At 42.5% G+C, this 12,452-nt stretch overlaps 1 protein-coding gene and 1 long non-coding RNA gene across 3 annotated transcripts in view; one reads left to right on the forward strand and one right to left on the reverse strand.

The window, feature by feature from the left end:
- Positions 1-756: 756 nt before the first annotated feature.
- On the reverse strand, positions 757-3,164 carry LOC144341378 (uncharacterized). Its single transcript, XR_013418266.1, has 2 exons — positions 3,031-3,164; positions 757-2,197 (listed from the first exon to the last, which is right to left on the reverse strand). It is a non-coding gene; the product is annotated as an uncharacterized LOC144341378 (long non-coding RNA).
- Positions 3,165-5,690: 2,526 nt separating this feature from the next.
- Positions 5,691-12,452, forward strand: part of MARCHF6 (membrane associated ring-CH-type finger 6) — a 79,781-nt gene continuing 73,019 nt past the window's right edge. The window contains exon 1 of one of the 2 annotated variants that reach the window (XM_015139735.3): positions 5,691-5,716. In XM_015139735.3, coding sequence (XP_014995221.1) covers positions 5,698-5,716 — 19 coding nt within the window. In that variant the 5' untranslated portion in view covers positions 5,691-5,697. Of the gene's footprint in view, positions 5,717-5,916; positions 6,471-12,452 lie in introns of those variants that run through there. The other variant, XM_015139736.3, reaches the window with a different exon arrangement.

Genomic DNA, 12,452 nt, shown 5'->3' on the forward strand with positions numbered 1-12,452 from the left:
CCAGTAGCAATACAGGAAACCAGATTGGACCCTTGTTAAACAAACTAACAAAATTATAAAGGTCATTCTTGGGACAATTAGAGAAACTTTAGAGTCTACATATTATTATGGTGTGGAAATGGTTTTCAAGGAGATTATTCTAACCTTAGGAGATACATGCTAAAGTATTTAGGGGCAAAGATGTTCAAATATATATATTTTGGCCAGGCTCGGTGGCTTGTGCCTGTAATCCCAGCACTTTGGGAAGCCAAGGCGGGAGGATCACTTGAACTGAAGAGTTTGAGATCAGCCTAGCTAACATGGTGAAACCCCATCTCTACTAAAAGTAGAAAAATTAGCTGGGTGTGGTAGTGCACGTCTGTAATCCCAGCTACTTGGGAGGCTGAGGCACCAGAAGCACTTGAGCCCGGGAGGTGGAGGTGGCAGTGAGCTGAGATTGCACCACTGCACTCCCGCCTGAGTGACAGAGCGAAACTGTCTCAAAAGAAAACTATATATATATACACATACACACACACGAACTATATATATGAACTATATATATGTGAACTGTATATATGAACTTATATATATTTGGAAATATATAATACATAATATTTCCAAATGATACAGAAAGGAATATCATTAAAATAAATATGGCTAAATATTAACAATTGTTGAATCTAGGTTGGGCATACAGGTGTTCATTATATTAATCCTTTAACTTTTCTGAATATTTCAAAATGTTTATAACAAAAGTTTGGAGAAAAGAACAACTGGTCTTCAAGGCCTTCATTTTAGTGACAATCTGGGTTAAATTGTAAGTAATTTTCATGTGAATATTGTATAAGAAACACATGGTGCTCTAGTTTGATTATTTAACTTGGTGTATATCACTGTTGAGCATATCTGCATGAAGTACTGAAAATGAATTCATTATAACCAAGAAATCCTGATGTAAGAGCATAGACACACTAACCCTAACGTATGGTTGTTACTGGATTGATTTTTCAGCTATGGTATGAATTTGTCTTTTCCTAAGAAGAGCATTCACACACATGTTGCTATTTCAGTGACATAAAGTATCTCCTGGAAAATCATAGTTACTCATTCAGCCAAAATTTAGTGACACCCTACTATGTGTTAAGCCCTGTATTGGCCTCAGGGATACATCGGTACATGAAATGAGGCCTCTGCCATTGGGGAGCCACAGGCCACAGACTCTCACATGCCTAAGGACAGCCATGCCCTCGCCCATGGAAAAGTGCAGAGTTCTCTGAAGATTTTGCTTGCATGCAACCTAAAAAATTATGCATTGCATATCCTCATTTCTTGATGAATACAATTTTATATTTTATGTTTAAATGGTGGCAAAAGATGTAATTCCAGTTTAAAAATTGAGATTTTAAAATAAAATTGTTTCATTACTCTTTCTTAAATAGTCATAGTGTAGTAGCTTTATAATCTGTGTTTACTAACTTCCATACCTGAGGTTTTGTGGATGGTTTCTGCTACCTGTTGCGTGTTAGTTCTTGTGCTAAATGTGAAGTGTGTGTGTGTATTGTATATACACCAACACACACACATCTATCTGTCAAAGAATCTCCACAAATACATTTCTAGGGACAATGAGTAGCACTCAGGTACATTCTTCCACAGAGAATTGGTGTTTGCTTTTGCCAGGTGCTTAGGGGATCCCAGCAGTCCAAGATTACTTCAAACTAAATTCACTGCTTAAGATTATTTGATCACTAGGGTATGGATTTGGGGTACAGTCTATGCCAGGGCTGATTCACGGGTACAAATTTTCAGAAACTTTTAAAAAATAAGGCTCAGATAAGTTTCCTAGAAGTTTCCAGGAGAAGTCAGATTTACTTGGTTCACCATTCCGAGATAGCAGCAGTGCGGGTCTTGGGCGAGGCTCCTGGTGGAAGGTCCCTTAACAGATGCCTTACCTTGGGCAGGCTCTGGACTTGGACAGCCGTCCTTCTTGCTGCTAGAAACTGTCAAACAGAAGTTCAAGTTTGTCTGGTTCAGCAAAACAAAAGCAGCCTTCATGTTCCATTTACTTTTTGGTATTCTCTCCTGTCCTTAGATTTTGGCCCGGTAGGCCAGGTATGGTGGCTCATGCCTGTAATCCCAGCACTTTGAGAGGCTGAGGCGGATGGATCACTTGAAGTCAGGAGTTTGAGAGCAGTCTGGCCAACACGGTGAAACCCTGTCTCCACAAAAAATACAAAAATTAGTCAGGTGTGGTGGCACATGCCTGTAATCCCAGCCACTCAGGAGGCCGAGGCTAGAGAATTGCTTGAACCCAGGAGGCAGAAGTTGTAGTGAGCAGAGATCACACCACTCCAGCCTGGGCAGCAGAGTGAGGGAGACTCCATCTCAAAACAAAAACAAAAACAACAAAAAAAGATTTTGGTCTGGTAGTTACCTTACTATTTTTGTCAGGCCTTCAGTGCTTTAAAGAATCTGTTTTCTATATTTTTATATAGAATTTCCAACTGTTGGTCTAAAAAACCCAGTCTGCCATAGTCTTAGAAAGGGAAGAGAACATCACCACTTTTCTCAATACTTTACATGCGAGGGTCTTTTAACCTAGGATTCATGCATGGAGTTCAAGGCATCTATATACCCCCCTGAGATTGCAGGCAATGTTCTGTGTTTAACCAATTTTTTCTGAGAACAAAATCCATAGATTTTATCAGATTGTTAAAGGTGTCAATGATGGAGACACCCTCAAATTTGGTAACTATTGCTTTAGAGTTCTATCAGTACCTAGTAATTTAATTGAACTCTAATTCTGATAGATATCTATTGTTTTGTCCTCCCCCTTCTTGTGGGAGATGGTCTTTCTCCACTTCCACAAGGTAGTGTCCATTGTTCTTACCTGAACATGGCAGTTACAAGAACATGACAATGTCCATGTTCTTAAAGATCCTAGATCTTTGGCACAATCATTTGATTCAGGGGCAGGTAACTAGCTGGACCAATGAACTATCCTTCCCTGAGAATTTTTAACTTGGGACTAGAGATCATCAGCCTTACCTCGCCTATCTGATGATGGGGCAGAAGATGAAATGTTGGGAGCTGTCAGTGGCCTTGTTTCCAGACATATGGAGGAAGCTGGTCCAACAGTATGAAGCCAACGTGCAGAGAGAGAGGCAGAGCTGAGGCATGGGGGCAGAGAGGCATTCTCCTTCCAGTAGTCCCAGCAGTCCCTCCCCTTCTTGGAGTCTGTCCATATCAACAGTACCTTCCTCCCTTCTGCCTAGCAGTTGAGTTCCTGTCACTGGCAACCAAGAGAGGTGTGACTGATTCATGTATTGGAAGGGCTGTTGTGAGAACTAGTGCCTGACTCACAGTGGGGACTCAACAAATGTTGATTTATTACTCCTATATTTAATGCCTAAGTCTGAATGCGAAAAGGTTAGGGCAATTCCAGAAGGAATTACTATGCAGAAGGGAGAATTAGTTAAAAGGTTAACTTTCCTTTGAACATCACAAGGGAAGGCATGTAAAGACAAAAGGGGCCGGGCGCGGTGGCTCAAGCCTGTAATCCCAGCACTTTGGGAGGCCGAGATGGGCGGATCACGAGGTCAGGAGATCGAGACCATCCTGGCTAACACGGTGAAACCCCGTCTCTACTAAAAATACAAAAAACTAGCCGGGCGAGGTGGTGGGCGCCTGTAGTCCCAGCTACTCAGGAGGCTGAGGCAGGAGAATGGTGTAAACCCGGGAGGCGGAGCTTGCAGTGAGCTGAGATCCGGCCACTGCACTCCAGCCTGGGCGACAGAGCGAGACTCCGCCTCAAAAAAAAAAAAAAAAAAAAAAAAAAAAAGACAAAAGGAAGGCTCCCTCCACGCCCCCCATACACACACATTCCCTTCATCCTAACCTGGCTCTGCAGCTCTGAGGGTCACGTACCTGCCCTTGGCACTACCAGTACTTCCTCCAGCAAACCTCAGTCTTTCTTTCAGAATCCTTCGCCCTGATGCCATATAACATCTGATAGATCTGATCGTCCTGATCTTTTCCCCTAGTCTCAGCAGGCCAACAAGTGTTCTGCTACAGGTCTTCCAGGGAGGGTTAGCTCTTGTTGGAGTTGGATCGGAAGGAGGGGAGCTGGGGAAAGAGCTGTCTTCAAATTGTTTCTTGGGAGGTAGTATATATAAACATATTTAGGCAGGGCATAGCGGCACACGTCTGTAACCCCAGCACTTCAGGAGGCCAAGGCGTAAAGATCGCTTGAAGACAGGAGTTCGAAATCATACTGGTCAACATAGTGAGACTGCAGTGAGCCACTATCGCACCACTGCATTCCTGCCTGGGTGACGATGCGAGACCTCTTCTCAAAAAAAGAAAAAAAAAACATAAGCAAACAACAACAAAAAACAAATTTAAAGAATGGCTGTCTGCTTAATCATCAGGGCCAGCCCCTGAAATCAGTGGGTCCCTATTATGTAGAGTTCTTTCCTGCCTTGAGTAACATGAGTGACATCAGTAAACATTAGTCAAGCGCTGCTCTTTTTGAAAAACTGTATTTCATTATTTTTATTCTAAACCTTATTCTATTTGATGAAGATTGCGGGAGGGGCCCTCCCAATTTCACCACTCACACATAACAGCGGTTGCTAGCATTCTTTATTTGTGCTAGGTCATCTGCATATTGTTTAAACATTTTTCGAGGCTGGAAAGACTGCTCCCGCTCAGGCAATTCTGACTTGGCGGCCCTTCTAATTTGTATTCTCTAAATAATTCTTCATTTAGAGAAACAGTCAAGGATTACAGTGAGGGAGGGTGACGTGCTGATGGGGACAGAGCTTGGCCTAGGACCGTTCTTCCCTTAGCTCTGCGCAGGCAAGCGTCCCTAACTCGGTATCCGAACAGATCTCCCTTAAAGGAGGATTATGTTTCAACCCCCAGCCTCAGCGGTTTACTCAAATAGTCCTTCCAGCCAAATGCAGAAGTCTCCCTGGGAGTAATTTTGGTGAAGTCAGCGTTTGCCTTTTTCATCACAGTGAGGCTTTAGTAGTTCCTCAAAACGTGCACCACAACGGCCCGGGTGCCAAACAGAAATGCTGACGCCTGGGCCCACTCTAGCCATTCGGCCTCGGCATCGCGGTGCGGGAGCGTGGAGCGCAGACTCGCATTGTCACAGGCACCTCCCGGCCTCCCGAAGAGCCCCGCGCCGTAGCCTTTGTCTCGCACGTCGGCTGGGGCGGGCGCTAGGTTCTCGCGGCCTCTTCCCACTGCTCTGCGCCCCTCCAGAAGCGGTCACCAAAGCTCAGCTACTGATTAGGTTTCGGCCCCGCTGTCCGGCGCATTCTCGGCGACTACCCCAGGTGGCCCAGAGCACGCGGTGATTCACCGCACCCCCGAAAAAGGTCCTTCCCCGCCTTAGCCTACAACCGAGCGTGCGCACCGCGGCCGCCGGAAGTGACACTGTCTGTCGTTGGGGAGCTCCCGCCCCTTCCGCCTCGGCGCCCCGCCCAGGCCTCGCCCCTAGGTGTTCCCGCCCCTCCCCCTCCCTTGTGGTTCGCTTTCTGTCAGCCTCTCTCCCTCTCCCTCTCCCCTCTCCTTCCTCTCGCTTCCTCTCTCGCACCTGAGCGCACGCACCTGCCCGGGCCCGGCTCCCTCCTCCTCCTCCCCGCCCTCTTTCCCCGCCCGGCCGCGGGAGCTCGTGGCTGCGTCACCGCCACCCCCCCAGACAAGATGGACACCGCGGAGGAAGGTAAGTCGGCGACGCGCGGCGCCCGAGCCCTTGCGTCGGCTCCCGGGTTCGTGCCCCGGCCAGGTCCGCGGCGCTCGAGGTGGGCGGCTGGAGCGCGGCAGGGCGGGCGCCTGGGCCGTTTGCCCACCCGCGGGGCCTCTGGTCCGGGGAGCGGAAGGTGACCCTCGGCGCGCCCCCAGCCGTTTCCCGCCCGCGCCGCCGAGGGGGGCGGGGACCCTGCCGGGCCGGGCCCGGGTCCTGGGGCGTCGTGGCTGCTCCGGGCCGGCGTGGCCTCCCTCGTCCCCGCCGTCGCGCGCTGGCCCAGAAGAGGGGGCCGCTGTCGCTGCCGCTGCCGTCCGGGGGCGTTTTCCGCACCCTTCCCCCACTGGGTTTTGTCTTTCTTTACGTCCTTCTGCCTATTGCTCGCCAGGCCCTACCCCCTCGCCACAGAACTTCTTTGTTGACTTTGAAACTTCGCGAAAAATACCCCGCCAGGTGACTGCCGAGTGGAGTGAGCTGACCCCTATTGAAAAGCCCGGTCCTCGGCTAGCCTGCAGCTCGAGAATCTGTTTACTAAACGGAGGGGGGGCTCTTTTGTTGCGATCCATTTGGTTTTAAATCCTTGACACCTATAAGCAGGGTTCTCTTGGTTTTGTTTTGCGATTGCCTGTTGGATACGGTTACTTTGAACAAACTGACCCTTCTACAATGAATACCTAAGATGTAAACGTCCACACCTTATGTCTCTTCAAGCGCATTTTCTTACCCACTGAAGGTAGTAAATTATTTTTAACCAGCTGTGTTTTTAAATGAGTGGTGAGTTTATAGAGGAAATTACTAAATTATTCTGCCTTTTTTGATGTTCCGGTTATCGGTGCAAATGCTTTTCTACTTTAGGTATATTTATGGGGGGTATAAGCGTCTTTCAACCTTATAGGTTGTGATTTTGGCAATTTTAAATGAAAATGAATTATCAGACGCCGTCATGGGGTGCAGTAATGAGTGAAAAAAGTTTGATAATATCTCTGTAATGAGTTGATAACGACTTATTTTTTTAAAAGAAGTCTTGCCTTTAATAAAAACCTCAACTATAACATGTGGCACTTGCTGTACATTCGCGTTTGATCTTCCCAAAAGGCCTGTGGAATAGGTAGGTATTATCTTTTATAGATGTTGAAATGTAGGCTTCGTTGTTTTAATAGCTTGTCGAAGCTTTACACAGGTAGTAAGAGACAGATTTGAATGTAGGCATTCTGATTGCAAATAATTTCCCTTTCATTATGCCACAGTATGTTTATTATATACACTGAGTGTAGCTAATCGCCACTGGAGACGCCTTTGGAAAAAATAGTAAAGCGAAACTGCTGAAGGTTGGGAACTATTTCTTTTTGACAGGTGGTCCTTTGTGTAAAATTTCCATCTATGTAGGTTTCACATCCTTTCAGATTCAAGTTTTAATGAATAAATCTACTAAGGCATGCATTTATCACAGGATAAGTACGGACGTATTATATTCAATTCTCATTCTTTTGGCCTGGGCATTGCTACTTGCATACTTTTATGGTGTGACAGTAACCTATGGTAATTCAGGAATTGCGCTCGAAGCACGTATGGAATCATGAAATATTTTCATTGTACTTCTAGTGCTTAAATATATTTTTTCTCTTGTAAAATTATAATCAGGATAAGGTATACATGACATTTATTTGTTGAACACTGTTCTCTGTTAAAATAACATGTGCTGAAGACTCAACGGGTAGAATATGCTTTACTAAACACTTTATATACATTTCATTTAATTCTGTCAACATCGTTAAGTAGGCGGCATTTTCATTTTACAGATGAGGGAACTGATGGTTAGTATGATTAAGTAACTTGTCCAAGATTATACAGGTAGTAAATGGCAGAGGCACGATTCAAGCTCATGTCTGTCAGACTCTGCACTTAAATTAGATATTTATTTATAAGTGGATACTAAATGTCCAATGTTGGAATTTATTTTTGTCACTCCCTCTATAGGATGGATCATTTTTATAATTTGGCGAAAATTTTATTTTGCTTTATTTTATGAAATTAGTAGTCATGAAATGCAAGTGAATTTTAGTGCTGTATTCTCATGCCTGCTTTTGCAAAATTCCAATTTGGAAGTCTTCTGACATTTTTACGATAAAATTTAAGTTGAAATAACACTTAAAGGAAAAGGGAGGGTTATAGAGGATTAAAAATAATAGAGTGAAGATGCCAAAAAACTAATAAATGTTCTATTTGCGAAATCAGTTATTATAGATTATTTCTTTAAAAAATGCAACTTAGGTTTTTAAAATCTGTTATTTTTTGGTAGGAGATATTCAAAATATGGCCAAACATAAAACTAAATTGAAAAAAAATCAGTATCACCTACTTTTGAAAACACTAATGCTGTTGTGGTTCTGTTTTTTATTTATTTTTTTTGTTTTCTGAGACGGAGTCTTGCTCTGTCGCCCAGGCTGGAGTGCAGTGGTGTGATGTCAGCTCACTGCAACCTCCACTTCCTGGGTTCAAGCAATTCTTCTGTCTCAGACTCCTGAGTAACTGGGATTACAGGAGCGTGCCACCTCTCCCTGCTAATTTTTGTATTTTTAGTAGAGATGGGGTTTTGCCATGTTGGCCAGACTGATCTCGAACTCCTGACCTCAGGTGATCTGCCTGCCTCAGCCTCCCAAAATGCTGGAATTATGGGCATAAGCCACCGTTCCTGGCCGGTTCTCTGCCCTTTAAAAATATATTTTAATATTCCACGCAAAGAGATTAAGAATAATGTTACAAAAACACCAACCATGCGCATATAGTGTGTAGCTCTTCCCTTTTAAAAATAGCATGTTGCTTGCCTCTGATGGTACCATATATGATAGTCTAGTGCTCAGAATGTTATGCATTTGTAGTAATACTCAGTTCTGACGTGGCCCTTTCATACTAATTGTTTGCTAGATTTTAAAGATCTCTTAAGTGTCTTCAGTATTAAATTTTTGTAAAATCAACAGGTTCATAATCCATTCTCATGATACAGGGATGGATGAATCATTCTTACTGTGTATATGTTATTTGTGAGTGCAGATGTGTTATGTCAATTGCTATCCATCCGCACATTTTTAAACTTCAGAGCTGTAGGAGACCTTAGACATTTGCCCTCCTCATTTTATGGGTTAGGAGTCTGATCCTGCAATGCACTTGAGATTTCTCAGTTTCACAGAAAAATCTATCCCTTGCTCAAGGATATACTTTTTTTTTTTTTTTTTAAAGGAAAAGCAGTACAATATTGGAATAGATGTTGCAAGTGTTGATGTGAAGTTCTCAAAGATAATATTATTTTGTCATAGAATGCCCACATTTCGGCTCAGTGATATAAAGCTGACTTTTTTTTTTTTTCTATTTTGCTAAATTACCGTTTGTATTAGCAGAACATAATACAAAGTCTTAGTTATTTTTTTATGGAATACCAAAGCAGTTGTTCTTTATGCTTTATGGAACATATTCATTCGAAAAGTGTGAAGCTAAAGAGTATTATGGTTTGAGGTAACTTAAATTTGGAAGAAATGAGTTAAAAGGATAGAAAGTTGTCAGAATCAGACAGCTAGTTACTCTCTTTCTAGAACCACATGGTCTTCTTTGTTTCCAGAGATGTCTGCTGCATGTTTCTTACCATACATCACCTTTCACTGTTTTGGCATGTTTGTGACCAAGTGTACATGCATTTATTTGCTAAATGCTTATTGAGGACCTGTTATGAGCCAGGCACTATTTGATGCATTTGGGCTAGGCAAGGAACAATATAGAGAAAATCCTTTCTTTCATAGAGCTTACATTATAGTTATTAGCTTAAGACAAAATAAACATGTAATAAATTATATGGCATAACTCGAAGGTTATAAATGCTGTGGAGAACAGTGAATTGGGAGGGAATAAGAAGTGCCAGGATATGAGGGCAAGGGTTGCTGTTGGTTTTTGTTTTTGTTTTTTTTTTTTTTTTTTTTTGAGACGGAGTCTTGCTCTGTCACCCAGGCTGGAGTGCAGTGTCGTGATCTTGGCTCACTAGGTGTTGCAGTTTTAAATATAGCAGTAAAGGAAGGCCTCACTGAGAAGGAGCAAAGGAGAAGGAGTTAGCCCTGCAGATACTCTGGGCAGAGCGTTCCAGGCAGAGGGAATATAGCCTGTGTGAAGTCTCTAAGATGGGAGCATGCCTAGAGTGTTCAAAAAATAACCAGGAGAGCAGTGTTGCTGTAATGGAGTGAGAGTTGGGAGAAGAGTAAGTATAATATGAGGTCAGAGAGATCATGGAGCCAATGAGGAATGAGCATGTAGGACTTCACTGACTTTTACTTTAGTGAGATAGGGACCTATGGGAGGGTTTTGAGCTGAGGTGAGACATAAATTGTCTTGATATGCAGCCAGCCTTCTGTATCTGGGTTTTGCATCCATGGATTCATCCAATGTCAGATGGAAAATACTTGGAAAAAAATAGATGATTGCATCTGTAGTGAACATGTACAGACTTTTTTTCTTGTCATTATTCCCTAAACAATACAGTATGACTACATAACATTTATGTTATAATTATTCTAAGTAATCTAGAGATAATTTAAAGTACAGTTGACTCTTGAACAACATGGGTCTGAACTACATGGGTCCACTTACACATGGATTTTTTTCTTTAATATATTGGAAAAAATTTTGGAGATTTGCAACAATTTGAAAAAACTTGTAGATGAACTGTGTGGTCTAGAAATAGTGAGAAAGTTAAAAAGTTATGTCATTAATGCATAAAATATATGTAGATACTAGTCTGTTTTACTCAGTATCAAAGTATATACAAATCTGTCATGAAATGTTAAAATTTATCAAAACTTACACATACAAACATGTAATGGAGACTGCACATGGCACTGTTCACAGTTGGGAGATGTAAAGAAACTTAGATACAATATTAAATCATAACTGCATGAAATTAACCTTAGTGCATATTGTGCTACTGTAATAATTTCATAGCCACCTTCTGTTGCTGTTGTGGTGAGCTCAAGTGTTGCCAGTATCCTGTCTGCTTAAAACACCTTGTGAGGCTAATCACCTCTGCATGAGCCATTCATCTCTCCAGTAAATTGTATATGGTAAAAAGTATGGATTCTCTGGATTCTCTTGTATTTTTCATTGCATTTAGTGCAGTACCTTAAACTTTGACTAACAGGATGGGATCCATATGAGGTGCCGCTAAGTGATACTGGAAGAGCTCCAGGAAGCTGAAAAAAGGCATGACATTATGAGGAAAAAGTCGAATTGTTTCATATGTGCCATAAATTGAGGTTTGTAGCTGTGGTTGCTGGCCATTTCGGAATGATTTATCTTGTAAATAGACAGGTATCGATAAATATATGGTACAGTGCTGTAAATGTATTTTCTCTTCCTTCCGATTTTCTTAATTTTTTTCTCTAGCTTTATTGTAAGAATAAAGTATATAATATTGAATACAGTATATAATACATATTACAGTACATATTGTAAGAATACAGCATATAATGCAATACATATAATACAGTTTATGCATTCATGGCATAATTTTATTTTTTTTGCTCCTACACAGTTCATCTGTTTTTTTTTTTAAATTGTTCCGAATTTCCAAAAAAATTTCCAATGTATTTATTGAAGAAAAAAATCCATGTATAAGTGGATGCATGCAGTTCAAACCGTGGTGTTCACAGATCTGTACTCTAACTCATCTCTAGAGTACTCATAATACCTGGTATGATGTAATACAGAGGCCGGGCACGGAGGCTCGCGCCTGTAATCCCAGCACTTTGGGAGGCCTAGGCAGGCAGATCACCTGAGGTCAGGAGTCCAAGACCAGCCTGGACAACATGGCGAAACCCTGTCTTTACTAAAAATACAAAAAATTAACTAGGTGTGGTGGCGGGTTCCTGTAATCCCAGCTACTTGGGAGGCTGAGACAGGAGAATGGTGTGAACCTGGGAGGCGGAGCTTGCAGTGAGCCCAGATCACACCATTGCATTCTAGCCTGGGCAACAGAGCAAGACTCCATCTCAAAAAAATAAAAAAATTTTAAAAATGTAATACAAAATATGTATTAATTGACTGTTTATGTTGTATTATGTTATGGTAAGGCTTCTGGTCACCAGTAGGCCATTAGTAGTTTTTGGAGAGTCAAAAGTTGTATGTGTGGTGGTTTTTTTTTTTGAGGGGGGGATGGAGTTTTGCTCTTGTTGCCCAGGCTATAGTACAGTGGCACGATCTCAGCTCATTGCAACCTCAGCCTCCCAGGTTCAAGCGATTCTCCTGCCTCAGCCTCCTGAGTAGCTGGGATTACAGGCATGTACCACCATGCCTGGCTAATTTTGTATTTTTAGTAGAGATGGGGTTTCATCATGTTGGCTTGAACTCCTGACCTCAGGTGATCTGTCTGCCTTAGCCTCCCAAAGTGCTGGGATTATAGGCATGAGCCACCGCACCCAGTTGTATGTGAATTTTTTATTGTGCAGGAGGTTGGTGCCCCTAACCCTTGTTCAGGAGACTCCTGTATATGGAAGGATGTGCATAGGTTACTTGGAAATATTATGCTGTTTTACATAAGGGACTTGAGCATCTGTGGATTTTGGTACCTGTGGAGTTCCTGAAACCAATCCCCCAGGGTTACTGGGTCTGTCTCTTTCCTGGTTGTTTAAAACAAGTTTCTGTTTGTCTTAAACTCAAATGTCTGGAGGCTAGAATCTCA

Source organism: Macaca mulatta, chromosome 6, assembly GCF_049350105.2.
Source record: "Macaca mulatta isolate MMU2019108-1 chromosome 6, T2T-MMU8v2.0, whole genome shotgun sequence".
Lineage (NCBI taxonomy): Eukaryota > Metazoa > Chordata > Mammalia > Primates > Cercopithecidae > Macaca > Macaca mulatta.